Raw genomic sequence first — 16,625 nt, 5'->3', positions numbered from 1 at the left:
GCTGATAAAAATTGCTGACTCAGAAGAACATGTGTTTGCTGTTGAAGGTGGATTTAAGGCTTTGGGAGGGATCATTAATTCAGTAAGTACCACAATGGAATGGACTGGTTGTAAATTTCTAAATGTTCTAAGTTAGTATTTGCAGCATAAGTGTACGTTTAATAACTGCAGACTTGTCAGATTTATCCCTTCAAGAATAAGAAGCCAGAAAATTCAAGCTTAAGTTCTAACTAAGACTGTGCACCGGCATGTGGGTGACTGTATGCAGTATTATCTATGCAGCCAGATCTTACATAGAAATGAACTGAATTTAAGGAGTATTTCCAGATTATGATATAAATGACCTATCCTTAGAATAGGTCATCAGTATTAGATCAGTGTAAATCCAACCCCTGAAACCACAATCGATTAACTGTTAGAAACGGCTGCAGCTCAGCCTCACTGCACAGCAGTTGAGTTTGGCATTACAGCTCAGCCCCATTCACTTAAATGAGACTGAGATGCAGACAGACCATGTGACCAATTACACTGACATCACTGACGTGTTTAGTGTAAGCTGCATATATCATATCACCATTAAATTTTAATTGGTATTTGGTTAGTGTTTTGTATTAGTATTTGTAAGCCAGAAGGAGAACCCATTCAGAAAAACTGAAAATTTAGAAATATGGAAAGATTTTTACTGTTCACATGTTGTGGAACCAATTTCATTTATAAATATGTTGAGTTATGACTATAATATGTCTGTATTATCCCTAGGTTAAGGGGACATTGTCACTCCTTGGGGAGAGACCACCATATAGGTGTGTGGCGACTTATTAAGCCTTTAGCACTCCACTTCGCAAGGGACCATGGGAAGAATATGCAAATCTGTCTTCCATGATGTAATTAGGAAGTCAGCTGCTGCCTCAGTGTATTATCCCTATGATATTGCTAGTTCGGATCATTAGCCTAAAGCTATCTTCACAAGAACAACTTTCATGGTCATGTGACGGTTGTCAAATGGCTGAATGACGGCTGAATGATGATCAACTCATCTGAATGGGGCTATTACTTGATTTTTTTTGACTGTTCATTTTAAGAGATTGTCAAAAAATAGCACGTTCTTTTTTACCAGTTTTCACAGATCCCCCAATAGACTCAAATCTATGATGGATTTGTGTAAACCTTTACCATTCGGATGCAAAAATCACTTTTCATGGCTGTTTTGCCCATGAGTCATGTGAATGCAGCGATATACGTCTGCTCTTTTTTGTATCAATTTGTACTTCTGGCTCAAAATTCTGTACACTGAAATTACTATGGGGAATTTATTGTTAAAGATTGTTGTGCAGATTGGCATAATTTGAGCAAAATGTATTAAATGTTGCATAAAGTGTGATAAATTCACACTTATGTCCTGGGTAGGGTTGAGCGATCGTGTTTGGAAAAAATCGGATTCCGATCGGCAAAATGCCTTCACACTGAGTATATAGTGTATACTCAGTGTGAAGGCTCCGCTGCAGTTCCATAGGAATGAATGGAAGCAGCCGACACACAGCCCTAACCCCCTGCGCGCCGGCTACCTCCATTCATTCTAATGGGAGGCTAAACTAACATGTCTCGTAGCTACTTACCTCTAGAGATGGCTGCTCCTCCTTCTTCTTGTCCTCCCTGCCGATCCAGCTGCAGTCTTCTTTGCCTCGCGGCCACTCCCTGCCAGGTTAGAAGAGTGTGGGCGGGTACAGGGCGGGATACAGGCTCAACCCTAGTCCTGGGATGTCACTACATTTGGTAAATCTGGAATACTTTATCTTGCCGGGCTAATTGTACCAACTTTCCCATCCAGATTCCTAAAAATGGAATGTGTGGTGTAAAAAGTTAAAATGTTAATTAAATTATTTTCATAAAGAATACAATGCAAACTCACTACTGGGCCTTTTTGACTTCACAATTCTGGTTTAGATAAATGTTTAACGTTAATATAAATTATTTGAGAATTATTTTTTAATCTCAGTGCCAGCTACTTCTGCCTGAAGACCAGATCTATATGCTAGATGTGTTGTAGTTATGTGATGTGTTACACTTATTTGATGTTCACGTCTAATTCTGGTATGAGTTCTTTGGTCACATATGTTTTTTTTTTTTTTGCCTAGCATCCGTAGATAATTGAAGTCTTAAAAGCATCTTAAAGTATAAGGGAAATTCCAATAGGAATTAGTTGGTTGATTGTCAACGGCCAAGTAATAACAAGAAAAACAGGTAGAATGTTATGTTGTCAGTGAGCAGCACATCAAAGTGCTCATGTGCTAAGCAATACATTATTATTATTATTATTATTATTATTATTATTATTATTATTACGATATTAACCAAATATATATAAAATTATCTTTCTTAAACATCCTTCTTTCAAGTATGTATACATTTTTAAAATTTGGCATCTTTTAAAGTCTAACTAACAACTTTTGATTTTCTGGCAGCATTTGCAACATTAATACATTTTGTAATATACTTTATTAAAGGGGTTTTCCGGGCAAAAAAACTTTGTTTAAAAAAGGTATTTTAGTACTATTAATGGGTTAATAATAGCATCTAAATACCTTTAGCATTGTTTTGAGTGATTTCTGACTCTCTCTGGGACCTCCTGACATTCTCTACATTTGTTTACATGCTTCCTCCTACCTTCCTGCTGTCATAGCCTACAATTGCCATGATCCCCTTCTCTCACACCCCTAGCTGTTTCCCTAGCTAGCCTGTGGACTAGTAGCCCTATCTATCTACCTACCTGCCTACCTCATTCAGCTCCAATCTCCCCCACAATCATACTTACCTGTCATCTGTGTCCTGGAGATCAGTGTCTTCAGTCCCGTCTGCATCTTCTTCTGTGGCCATCTTGTGTATGCGTGTTATGCAGTCTTTGCTTCTGATGGCGTCTGTACAATAAAGCTCTGTTGTGCAGGCGCTGGCAGAAGCGAAGGAAGTGCCAAAAGAACGAAGATGGGTAAGTCTGTAAGTGACGGGGCAGAGGAAATTTGGTGATTGCCTCATTTCTGAAAATGTAGAAATGGAACATCATCGGATTATCAGAAAGTGAGGTATATAGGTAAATATAGATTTTTTTTTTTTTTTTTTCAAATAGTCAATTTGAAGTTAGGTGGGGGGAGGGCGTTTAGTTTAGGGATTAAGCTTCTAATTATCCCGGACAACCCCTTTAATGAATTTTAACTCTTTTATGTGAAATCCCACTCTTATGTTCCCTCAGCGACCTATACCCATATGTCCGCCTATCTACTATTATTATCTGCACTATTGAAAGTTATCATAACATTTTAAGTTTTCTTAAAACAAAGGAAACAAAATAATTCTATGTAAAAATGTAAGGGACCGCAATTCCCCAGTAACTGTTTGAACCCTGGGACGGGACACAAGAGACAGTGAGCCCCCAACTTTCCCTTCCTATTGCCAGGCCCTATCCTACGTAATAGGCGGCAACCACAAAGACAGTCTCTTCCTGTATAGGTGAGACACAAAACGGAGACAAGACGGACAACAAAAAAGAGAGGTCAGCTAGTCAAGGGTCAGTAACAGTCGAGCGATGCAGTGCCAAATCGGAGTCCAAAGAATTGTCAGTAGGGAAAGCCAAAGGTCAAGGATAAGAAATGCAAGCAAAATAGTGACAGTAAGGAGCAAGTATGCACACGGCAATAGCAAGCACTGGTGTGAATGAGAGCCAAGGTTAAATAGGGAGGAAGAACCCGCCCATGGGGTTGACAGGAAGGCAGCCGTCAATCACAGGGCAAGGCCAGATTAACCATTAGAGGAGCAGAGACAAACAAGGGCAGAAGACGGGTGTGGTACAAATACAATCACAGCAGTAGAGCCGTGTTCACACAGTGCGACCAAAAACTTTAAGCCATGAACCAAACTGCACACGCCTCCTGCGCCGCAGCACGCGAGCAGAGGGTGGCGCAGAGGCCCGAACAGACAGAGATGTTACAAAAAAGTTATTTATTCCATGCGGACCTTCATGATCTCTATTTGAAATTACTCTATAGCTGAAGGTTCTCATTTAAAAACAACAAGCAGAGAACTAAACAACCCTGGGGAAACATAATGTATAATAAAGAATAGACTTTATAGCAACTTTTTCATTATTCAATTTCACTTTAGAAAAGATACAGTTCTATCAATTTCCAGTATCAGAAAAAACATTGTAGATCTGAACATGTAGGTACCCTAAAAAATAGAACAGATAAATAAACCCATAAAACATAACCTTCGTTGTAGTACTAATAAAATAAAGGTTATGTTTTATGGATATATTTATCTGTTGTGTTTTGGGTACCCACTTTGTCCAATATTCAATTTTGGTATTCCCTGCCCAGTGACTTACATCTTAAAATGTAGATGTAGGTTATATTTTCTCATACTAAAAATCTAATTTAAAATAATTGTAAACATAACTATAATATTTCCTGAATAGGATCTTTCAGTATATTTCATTATTAATTAACATATAGGTTATTTTTAACAGTGCTCTGTTAGTAGGAGCAGCAAATAAGCACCCAAAAGGTGTAGCAACATTACCACACTCAGTATATAATAAAGAGTACATCAGATTGATAAAATCTAAAAGCCTTGCATACTTTCTACCTATGCTAAAAGATCAACTTTAAAATATACCTCCATTTATAATGTAATTTTCATAACATAACATATTAAACAAATATAGTTAAACATATATAGTTAACATATTAAAGAAATAGTAGAAGTGTATGGAGAGCGGAAGGGGAGAAGGAGGCCACACCATAGACTAAGGCCTATATAAATAAACAGTGTGAGTGAAGATAATAGAGAAGAAAGCAGCTTAAAGTGGAGAAGGAAGCATATTTCTTTAATAAAATTAATAAGATACAGTAAAAAGTTTCAGATTTTTTTTAATAATTGGAGGTATGCTTTAAAGTGGCTCTATCAGCATAATTATGTCGTATGAGCCCCACAAATGCCTAAATAGCCTTTAAAAAGGCTATTCAGGCACTGCTAATCTTATTTTAAAAGCTCCCCCTGTTTTTAAATAATACCCTAAAAATGATTATTAAAATCATACTTATCCATGCACTGGTGGACCTCATCTTGCTGGCACGCCTTCCCCTGTGTCTTCTTCCAGTGACGTCCTCCTGGGCTCGCTCTTCCACTCCTTCATCGTCTTTTCTTCTGGAATGAAGAAGTTCGCGAGCGTACTGCGCATGTAGTTCTAAGGGGAACTTAGAACTATGACAAAAATGGCATCGGAGCGTGCACAGTACGCTCACAAACTTCTTCATTCCGGAAGAAAAGAAGATGAAGGTGTGGAAGAGCGAGCCCAGGAGGACGTCGCTGGAAGAAGACACAGAGGAAGGCGTGCAAGCAAGATGACGTCCACCAATGCACGAACCGCCCACCGTGCACAGGTAAGTATGATTTTAATAATCGTTTTTAGGGTATTATTTAAAAACGGGGGGAGCTTTTAAAATAAGATTAGCGGTGCCTGAATAGCCTTTTTAAAGGCTATTCAGGCATATGTGGGGCTCATATGGCATAATATTGCTGATAGAGCCCCTTTAAGGGTTGACTCCTCACTTGTTTGCTATGTTGCTGTGATTGTAGATAGGGAAATGCTTCTTATAACCCATAAGTAGAAAGAACAGGGTTTGTGTAAGCAGTCACTCAGTCTAGTCTGTCCTTGCAAAACTCTTAGGGAGGGTTCACACCTGTGCTCGATCTCCGCTTTGCAGGTTTCCATCTTCTGCTCGAGAAACTGGACAGGAGACGGAAACCAGCAGGCAGTTTTCAAACTCATTCACTTGAATGGATTTGCAAAGTGAGCGCCCGTGATCATCTTCTGCCTCTCTGCAGCAAAATCCTTTTTTTAACTGGACACAAAGTCAGACATGCAGGACTTTCTGTCCGGTTAAAAAAAAACACGATTTTGCCGCGGAGACCAGAAGATGCTCACAGGCGGACACTGACTGCTTCCGTCTCTTGTCCAGTTTCTCGGGCAGAAGACGGAAACCCACAAAGCTGAGACCGAGCGCAGGTGTGAACCCTCCCTTAACTTGTTATTAACTACCAGTGTCCTTAAGGAAGTATACAGTATTTCTGGTCAGTAACCCAAACCACCCCCCCACCCCCCCATACCCACCACTCACCCACCCGAATCAAACTCCCCCCCCCCTCCCGCCCACTTTACTAGCTTTGGCAATGCCAAATACCTATTCGGACGTGCCAATAAAGCTTTTTTGATTTGATTTGATACTTGGGGAACACAGTATGTATGACATAGACAATGGCAAATGATGTGACTTTAGTTTTCACAGTATGTACCTGGATATATGTTTTAAAGCATCTCTGTCCTCTCTCTTGAGTGCAATAGAAAAAGAGAAGCTTTGTAGTTTACAGTTTTTCAAAATCCTAAGGCCTAAGATAAATGATTGTATTTCTATATAGAAGAAATTTTGTATTAGATTCAATACATAGCCAGCAACCTTTTCTCGTCCCAAATATTCCCGCAAGGCTTTAAAACACGATTAGAACTATCTTGCTGTACTGTATTTCTCCGTCTGGATTGCCTAGTTTTATACAGCAGAAATCCTTTCCAGCTCCAGTGTTATCAAAGGAGTCATTCTTGGTTTATCATGATTTTGTGGAAATAAACATTATTTGGCCTTATTTGTCTGGTTTAGACAGAGGTTCCAAACGCGCACGACCCCCACTGATCAGCTGTTTTTAGAGGCTGATTCCTAGTTGCAGACCATGATGTCATGATGTCATAGTAGAGTTTAGCTAACTGGATTGTGTTGTTTGGGGTTTGTTTTTGAAAATGCTGTTTTTGAAAGGCCGCTACCTTGTGAAAAGCATGAAGAAAGGGATCGCGTGACCGGAGAGATCAGATGGTCTCACCCATAATGCCTAGCAAGCAGCCTCCATGGCAGTGAACATTTATGAGGAGATATAGGTCTAAAGACACTGATAACTAGAAGGCATGATAAATAGATCAGGCTGATCTTAGATCACAGTTTAGACAGGTAGGATATCAGAGAGTCAGAGCAAGATGGATCAGAAATAATTTACAGATAATAGTGTCAGGGCTCTGTGGATTAGTGTATTTACTGTAGGACTTGAGAATTAGGATTAGTATTAAGTTTAATTAATCAATTAATTAATTGAAATGAATCTATCACATGGAAATGCCATCCAATCTGTAGGCTACTTGTTATAATACTGGAGGAACTGAACAGATTGAGTTATAGTTTTGTGTGAAAAGATTTGATATAATCTGTAATTCAGCTTGTAAAATCTCTGATCCTTTTATGTTGAGACGTGAAGAAGGCGATCTTTTCAGTTATTGACAGCCTTCAATCCAACTGTGCAAGTTATACAGAATTTTCCCCCAAAATTATGCCGCATGCAGATTAAACAGCATTTTGCATGTGACAAGTTCCAACAATACAACAATCCAAATTGATAAATAATGATCAATTACATACATTAGATACAAAAGGCCCGAGGGACGGTGAAGTTATACACTAACTGCACTAACACTGGTATAGTCAGTGCTCCTCTGTGTTATATTTGAGTTTACAGCATAAGACTCCGTCATTCATTAAACATTTATTTTAAGAAGCATAAAAAAATGGAGTGCAGTATATATTTAGGCTCAGGCTCCACATTGCAGAAATGCAGCTTATTTTTATTGCACATGTTGCTGTGGTTTTTTGAGAGAATGGCAACAAAAGGATTGGGAAATATCTCGGAAGCTCTTAGACTTCTACCTTCTGCTCAAGGCACTCCTGGCTTTGGATTAAAAAAAACCATAGCAAATTCTGCAATAAAAGAAGTTTTCCGCAAAGTGGGGCCTCAGTGTTAGACAAGCCGTTTGTTGATACCTGTTTACGGGTAATCATAATTTTTTTTTTTTTGCTAGAACTTTGTCTGTAACTTTGACATTGCAGCTGTGTTTGCATAAGAGAACTAGAAAGGGGTTAGAATCCTAGGAACCCTCATACTTGACATTGTAAGGCAGTTAATAGAAGAAAAGATGGACCGTCCTCCTTGCGGAGGATGAAGGAAAATACCGCGCTCGCCCAAATGAGGTGAAAAGACTTTATTTCGCACAACGCATTTCGAGCAAAGGTGCTCTTTTTCAAGTGCATACAATTTACCTTCCCAGACTGAGAATTAGTACATGAGGAATAGGCTAGGAAGCAAGCTATTTAAGCCGGCTTAAATAGCTTGCTTCCTAGCCTATTCCTCATGTACTAATTCTCAGTCTGGGAAGGTAAATTGAATGCACTTGAAAAAGAGCACCTTTGCTCGAAATGCGTTGTGCGAAATAAAGTCTTTTCACCTCATTTGGGCGAGCGCGGTATTTTCCTTCATCTTCCGCAAGGAGGACGGTCCATCTTTTCTTCTACTATCTTGACGTCTTGTGGCGTTTCCTCCAGCAGCTGCCCGCACCGAATTGTTGCACCTTTGTTCTACACGCCTTAGGGTTGTTGTGTCCCACACAACCCAGTCAGGTGAGCGGCCATTTCTCTGCTTACCTTGTCCTATCCCTGTTATTACTACACATTGGTCGGCTCGGTGCCTCTTTTTGTATTTTTTGGATTGTAAGGCAGTTGGCACTCTTGGTTCATAATGAATCGGTTCATACTACAATCTTGTAGTCTAAACCTGCAAACCCAAACATAAATCAGACCTTGAAAGGTTTGCTCATCTCAGAGTATTAAATGAAGATGTCGCTGGATTTCTCTAAGTACCACAGCTTCTTCCAACTGTTGATCGGTGTGGGTGCTGGGTCTCCCATTGATCTAATATTGGTTGTTATCCTGTTTAGAACCCTTATCTATTAGCCTAGTGTGTAAAACAGCTACAAAGGCCATCTCCCTCTCTCTTTTTCTGAATGCTAGGAATGTCTGTGTGTTACATGGACTGACTGCCCATACATTTCAGTTAGAACTGCTAGTAAATCTTTTCTTCTGTGGAGGTGCTGCAGTGGAGTAATATACACTTGCTGACACTTGTTTCCCAAACAGAGTATAAATGATTGCCGGTGGTTTCAGCAGTGAGGACTCCTCATCAGCTTATGGTTAATGGACCTTTGCAGCTAATATAGGCAACCCCTTTAATGGCAGTTAGTGCAGATAAAAAGCGGGCATTGTACAATGGGGTTTGTAGATTGCATTGCTCTCTTCCATATAGAGTAGCAGGATACTAGTTGCTTGAAGAGATCAGGATATATCACTTGGCTGCTGTACACTGTAACCACACAAATTAATCTAATGATCTTTTTCCTAGATTTCTTATATCCCTCAGACTTCCTTCTTTAGTTTGTGTCATCACAGGATCTGTAGCTAGGAGCTGTAATAGTGTGTTGTCGTGGCATATGTTGAATGTGCAGATGTTTGGCACCACTTAAAAGTTAGCAACTGTCTTTTCTTATATCAACACACAAAAGAAGGAGCCATATTTCTAATGCATACTTTACAATAAAAAGTACATAATAGATTGCCTCTGCTACCTTTGATGTCATGTTAGATATAGCATTCTCTTACTTACAGAAGTTAGCTATAGTCTAGTTTGCAGCAGAACAAGGTTAGCTTTCCAATGTTGCTGTTCTGGAATAGTAGCAAACCGAGGTATCACAACTTTATTTGAGCAGTATATTGACCAATTGTTTCTCAAATGAAAGAAATTTTTTGAGAGAAGTCCTCAGTAGTTGATACTTTTTTTAATGGCTAACTTAAAAAACTTTTTAAGTTAGCCATTAAAAAAGGTATCAACTACTGAGGACTTCTCTCAAAAAATTTCTTTAATTTCATATCCACTGGCTAACACGGTACAAAGACATTTGTTCTTATACAATTGTTTCTCAGTAATTGTTTTGATGGAAAACCTATCTCATTGTTTTCCAAAAATTCTCTCACTAGTTCTCCCATCTACAAGTTACTCAGCACAATGGTTAGGAATGAATACTGTGATTTCTTGTGTACAATCTAATAGATAATGGAAAGAGCCATGGAAGTTACCTATAAGAACTAGAAGCCTTGTTCACTACTTTTTTTAAATTTCTTTTAAACCAAAGACAAAATTGTATCCTCAGCCTAGAGTGATGTAAAGGAATGACCTGTAGTCCACACTTTTTTTGGATTTGATCCCAGTTTTGTCTACAAAAAAATTCACATAAAGTTACAGTCACAAAACAGACATCTACCTGGTAATGAGTTGTGGGCCTGTGTGTCCACCACATGACGATGGACTGAACCTCACATGACTGTGGACTGAACATCACATGACCATGGACTGAACATCACATGACCAAGGACTGATTTTAACCAATGGAATAAGCAGAATGAATTACAACAAGCAGAGATCTAGAAAATTGTGAGGAACCAATACAGAAAGTATATTAGAAAATTGTATAACTTATTGTTGTCTTTCAATATCTGTCTAAAACTGGACAACCCTCTTAAATGTTATTCCAGGGGTACGTAACAAAGAAACATACCCAGCCATGATACTTTTATACATTAACACAAAGAATACTTGTCATTTGCCTTTAATTTAACTTTTTGTGTTGCAATACCATAAACTTCCACTAGAATCTTTGTTTTAGCAAATCCAAAAGAAAAATAGGCATTACAAAAACTAATCTTTATTGATATTCTCATTAAAAATATTTCCCTGGGTACAAAATTTTTTTTTATATAAAAATAGTCTATTTATGCACCATTTATTTCTAAACACCAAGGGGTATCTAATAAGTGTCTGAGAGCCCCTCTATTCAGTGGGTGTTTAAAAGAAACAACTATAAGACATTGCCTGTAGATAGCATGGCTATAGTCATAGACTATTGAGTGGGTGCTAGTTCAAATCCCCAATCTATCTGTTTTGAGGATCAGTTAGATACAATTCATCTCAGGCTAATTGACTGCTGAGTTGTAATATATATGACTGCTTCTTGCTCTTAAAAATTCAAAGAAGCATAAAGTAACTTTGTATCAATATTGCCATGAGTTTGTTCATAGCAAATATATATCTAGTTATTATGCCTCTATATTGCATGCCAGCAGCACGATAGGTTAGCTAATGGCATGGTTAGGATTCAAAATAATAAGCAATTGTCTAATGAATAGGCGTCTCTACGCGTTTCCCCCCTGTTTACGGGGTTCCTCAGGAGACCTTTTGTATAAATACACCCCACGGTTTTGATGCGATACCGCGTCGGTAATGAACTCCTATTCAACTGGGACTATCTGCAATAACATTCCCTGCAGCAGATTCTACCGTCCCCCAGCTTACTGCGTCCGCTAATCCTGCTCTAATAACACAGCCTAGATGTTCATTAATGGCGGTTATAACCACCGTTCTCCGTGCCTTGATGGTAGGCACGGATAATTTTTACCAGCCGAAGGCAGAGCGCCACAGCGAGTCCCTTTATACCCAGGACAAAAGGTGCGTACTTACCCGCCTTCCCGCTCGTCTCCCATGACTGAGGGCGTGTCATAGACTCCGCCCCCCGTCAGTGATTGGTTAGCGGGCGGGACGCTCGGTAACTATGGTAACGGAGACGCTCATCTCCGTGCCCGGCCAGATGATTGCCAACCTACAGCGAATCGCACGTCTCCAGATCTTAACCTGTGTGTCCCTTAATATAGTCCAGCTCTGGGTGACGCTTCAGCAGCTTTAGATTAGACAGTAACACACCGTGGTCATGAAGATGTTACATTTAAACCCTACTTAGAGGGTAAGAAGGCTGGTACCTATCATTTTCATAGATGACCCAATGTTGGACGCAAATAGAACATTTCTATAGACCATCTCTTTAGCTTCCACTTTTCTGGCGAGACTTGCAGTTTGAGAGCACACTACATCTGGCATTACCTTATTTCCCCTCTGCACATTTCCTCCTCTCCCTGACAAGTTTCTGTCACTGTCCCTTCCTCATCTCATGACTTTAGCCTCAGTCCTTTCTCCGAACCAGCCTCTTTTCTCCACAATGGTAAGAATGCTTGCCAAGAGCACACTATGAAGTTTAAATATAGATACCATACTGCATTGAGTCAGTCGGACACTCCTATTATGTTTTCATCAACTATATCCATGAATGAAGAATTTTTTACAGTAACTGTATTAAAAGTGGTATGTGTTATTAATAGGTCATATTTCACTTATGAATTGGTAGGAACTAGACATCATTCTTTGGATCTCCAGAAAGGATAATAAAATATTTTTAGTGCCCAATAAATAAACGGTAAGATTCCAAATGGTGTGAGACTTAGGTGTGTTATTTTTCTGCATGGGAAGGTATCATTGTGGGCACCATAATCAGTCATATTTATGAGCATTGTTATTGCAGTATTAGAAAATCATGTCTCGTAGAACAAAGAAAAGCTTCATTTAATTTTAGTAATAGTTGTACAGACTATTATGTGCTTCCTGTGTTTTATCCCCTGCGGCAGAGATTGGGAAGATGTGTTCTTAGAATACATAACATGTTTACTTTGAGGAACAACATGGATTTCAGAGCTGGATACTATTCGCTTTCTCTGTCTATATTACCTGTCAATTATGTTACATTTGATGGCCGTGAGATGCATTTTCCAGAAAGCTTAGATGTATTTCCTGCCTGAGGCTTACATTAAATTCTGTTGTGGTCTGTTCTGTTTCCTTTTTTAAGCTCTTCACCACAGAGAGATGTTTGCTGTTGGATCAACATTACTTGCTTACCAGTGAAGTTGCATACTCTATACTTATATAATATTCTGTTAGCTACTACACGTGGCTTGGATACATCACATAGTAGGCTGTGGATATAATAGCACTGATTAAAGAGATCCTGAGGAGGCTGTTGTATGAAACAAAAATTATCTATCTATCTACCTATCTAATCTATCTATCTATCTATCTATCTATCTATCTATTTATTTATCTATCAATCATTTATCTATCTGTCTATCATTTATCTATCTATCTATCTATCTATCTATCATATAATATTATATATCATATATTTTCAGTTGACACAATTATTAACTAATCCATGTCCATTTGTTTTACTTTCATTACTTTTATGTTTTTAATATACTCTAAAAATTAGGCCATCTAGCAAATACTGTAAGTTGATCATGACAGGTGATAGAACTGTATTTAGCTATACAAACTTATATATTGTAATATACTGTTTCTGAGACCTGGACATCCAGAAAACTAGTGCATATACTTTGTCTCAGTGGAGGCTGCGGAAGGGCATATTGGGCAGAGTGAGAAAACAGAGCAGTATAATTTATATTAATAAGTGTAACTATAGTAATAATAATAATAATAATACATTTTATTTATATAGCGCCAACATATTCCGCAGCACTGTACAATTTATAGGGTTCAGATACAGACATACATAACAAAGAACATCATTTCACATAATGGGACTGAGGGCCCTGCTCAAAAGAGCTTACAATCTATGAGGTAGAGGGGGTGACACAAGAGGTAGCAGGGGCGGCATTGCTTATACAGTGTTCAGACAATTTTGTGCATTAGGAATTGTGATAGGCTTGTCTGAAAAGATGCGTCTTTAGTTTGCGTTTGAAACTGTAGAAGTTGGGAGTTAATCTTATTGTCCGGGGTAGAGCATTCCAGAGAAGTGGTGCAGCTCGGGAGAAGTCTTGTATACGAGCGTGGGAGGTTCTGATAATAGAGGATGTAAGTGTTAGATCATTGAGTGAGCGGAGAACACGGGTTGGGCGGTAGACAGAGATGAGGGAAGAAATGTAGGGAGGTGCGGCATTATGGAGAGCCTTGTAGATGAGAGTAATAACTTTATATTTTATTCTATAATGAATAGGCAGCCAATGTAGTGACTGGCACAGACCGGAGGCATCGCTGTAGAGTCTAGACTGATAGATGAGCCTGGCCGCTGCATTCAGAATAGATTGTAGAGGAGAGAGTTTAGTGAGGGGAAGACCGATTAGTAAGGAGTTACAGTAGTCAAAGCGAGAATGAATCAGAGAGACAATAAGTGTCTTTAGTGTATCTCTGGTAAGGAAAGGGCGTTTTCTGGAGATGTTTTTGAGGTGGAGGTGACATGAACGTGCGAGTGATTCAATATGAGGGGTGAAGGAAAGGTCTGCGTCAAATATGACCCCGAGGCAGCGGGCATGCTGCCTAGGAGTTATAATAAGGCCTGAGACTGCAATGGATATATCAGGCACAGATCTGTTAGATGGTGGAAACAGTAGTAGTTCAGTCTTAGAGAGATTTAGTTTCAGATAGAGCGAGGACATGATATTAGAGACAGCAGAGAGACAGTCACTGGTGTTCTGTATGAGTGCAGGGGTGATGTCACGGGAAGATGTGTATAATTGGGTGTCATCAGCATAAAGATGGTACCTGAAGCCAAATCTGGCGATGGTTTGTCCAATGGGGGCTGTGTAGAGAGAAAAGAGCAGGGGGCCGAGGCCCGAGCCCTGAGGAACCCCAACAGCAAGGGAAAGAGGGGAGGAAACAGAGCCCGCGAATGATACACTGAAAGTGCGGTCTGAGAGGAGAACCAGGAGAGCGCAGTGTCATTGAGGCCGACTGAGCTGAGCATAGTGAGGAGAAGTTGATGGTCAACAGTGTCAAAAGCTGCAGAGAGGTCCAGAAGAATAAGAGAGAAGTCACCATTGGATTTAGCCTTTAGTAGATCATTAGAGACTTTTGTGAGAGCTGTTTCAGTAGAGTGCAGAGCGCGGAAACCAGATTGTAAGGGGTCAAGCAGAGAGTTAGCAGAGAGATAACGGATTAACCGAGAATAAACCAGGCGTTCCAAAAGTTTAGAGATGAAGGGGAGGTTAGAGACGGCTCGATAGTTAGCAGCACAGGATGGGTCCAGGGAGGGTTTTTTCAGTAGCGGGGTTATAACAGCATGCTTGAAGGAGGATGGGAAGATTCCAGAAGAGAGAGAGAGGTTAAATATTTTAGTAAGGTAAGTAGTGACAGCAGGGGACAGAGATTGGAGAAGGTGTGAGGGGAAGGGGTCACTACTGCAGGTTGTGGGGCGAGATGAAGAAAGTAGCTGGGAGACTTCCTCTTCTGTGACAGGTTCAAAAGATGAGAATGGACAGTCTGAAGTGCGGCTGGTGAGGGGATCAGTACTATCGTAGGTATGGGAGTCAATGCCACCTGGGGCTTGGGCAGTAATTTCCTGACGGATCTTATCAATTTTATCATGGAAATACATGGCCAGGTCATCAGCACTAAGGTCTGTGAATGGCGTCTGCACCTTGGGTGTGAGTAAGGAGTGAAAGGTTTCAAAAAGCCTTTTAGGGTTGCTGGAGAGAGAAGAGATGAGGGCGGTGAAATAGTCTTGTTTGGCGAGGTAAAGGGCAGAGCTATATGTTTTAAGCATAAACTTGAAGTGGAGGAAATCTGCAGGTGAGCGTGATTTTCTCCAGAGACGTTCGGCACACCTAGAGCAGCGCTGAAGAAATCGTGTCTGTGGCGTGTGCCAGGGCTGCTGCCTCCTATGTGGGACTTTACGAGTGGAGGGGGGAGCAACCTCATCCAATGCATTTTTGAGGGTTTCATTATAGTGGCTGGTGGCCAGATTGGGACAGGAGATTGAAGAGATGGGGGACAGGGAGGACTGTAGAGTATCTGAGAGGTGCTGGGTGTCAATAGCATGCAAGTTCCTATATGTGTGATGGGTAGGGGCGTCATGTGAAGGGGAGAGAGCACTGATGGTGAGAGATAGAAGGTTGTGGTCAGAAAGCGGCAGAGAAGAGTTAGAAAATTTAGAGACTGTGAGGAGTCGATGGAAGACTAGATCAATCGTGTTACCATCTATATGTGTGGCGGAAGAAGAGCGTTGTGAGAGACCAAGAGAAGTGGTTAATGAGAGAAACTGTGAGGCAGCCGGGGAGTGAGGGGGGGCAATAGGGATGTTAAAGTCACCCATGATGAGGGTAGGAATGTCACTGGATAAAAAGTGGGGAAGCCAAGAAGCAAAGTGGTCCAAAAATTGGTAGGGTGAGCCAGGTGAGTGGTAGATCACAGCTACACGTAAGGAGAGTGGGCGGAAAAGTCTGATAGCATGAACTTCAAATGAGGAGAATGTGAGTGAGGGGACCGGGGGAATGAACTGAAAAATGCACTGCGGTGACAGCAGTAATCCTACCCCACCACCCTGCCTATTATCAGGCCTAGAGGTGTGTGCGAATTGTAGGCCACCATGACACAGAGCAGCAGGGGAGGCCGTGTCTGCCTGCTGGATCCAAGTCTCAGTAAGGGCGAGCAGGCCGAGGGATTTACTAAGGAATAAGTCATTAATGTATTCTAGTTTGTTACACACTGAGCGGGCGTTCCAGAGAGAGCAGTTAAAAGAGACAGGGGAGAGATGAGGGGAAGGAACACGGTAAATATTGATGAGGTTTGTAGGCCTTCTATGTGTGCAGGAAGAAGAGTTAGTGAAGGAAGGAGGGCCGGGGTTAGGAGAGATGTCCCCAGCAGCTAGGAGGAGTAAAATGGACAGAGACAGAAGGTGGTTCAGGGATTTATGTGGGCGCTTATGTTTGGTGTCACTGCTGAAAGAAATAAAGGGATGATTACAGAGTGTGAAAAGTGTG

General features: G+C 40.4%; 1 protein-coding gene across 1 annotated transcript in view; it reads left to right on the top strand.

The window, feature by feature from the left end:
• The window catches only part of ANTXR2 (ANTXR cell adhesion molecule 2), a 155,668-nt gene that overhangs the window by 59,118 nt on the left and 79,925 nt on the right, over window positions 1-16,625 (top strand). The window contains exon 7 of the mRNA XM_075283884.1: window positions 2-82. Within this exon, the coding sequence (XP_075139985.1) occupies window positions 2-82 (81 nt within the window). The remainder of the gene's footprint in view (window position 1; window positions 83-16,625) is intronic.

Source organism: Leptodactylus fuscus, chromosome 1 (genome assembly GCF_031893055.1).
Source record: "Leptodactylus fuscus isolate aLepFus1 chromosome 1, aLepFus1.hap2, whole genome shotgun sequence".
NCBI lineage: Eukaryota > Metazoa > Chordata > Amphibia > Anura > Leptodactylidae > Leptodactylus > Leptodactylus fuscus.
This window is presented reverse-complemented; position numbering and strand designations above follow the sequence as displayed.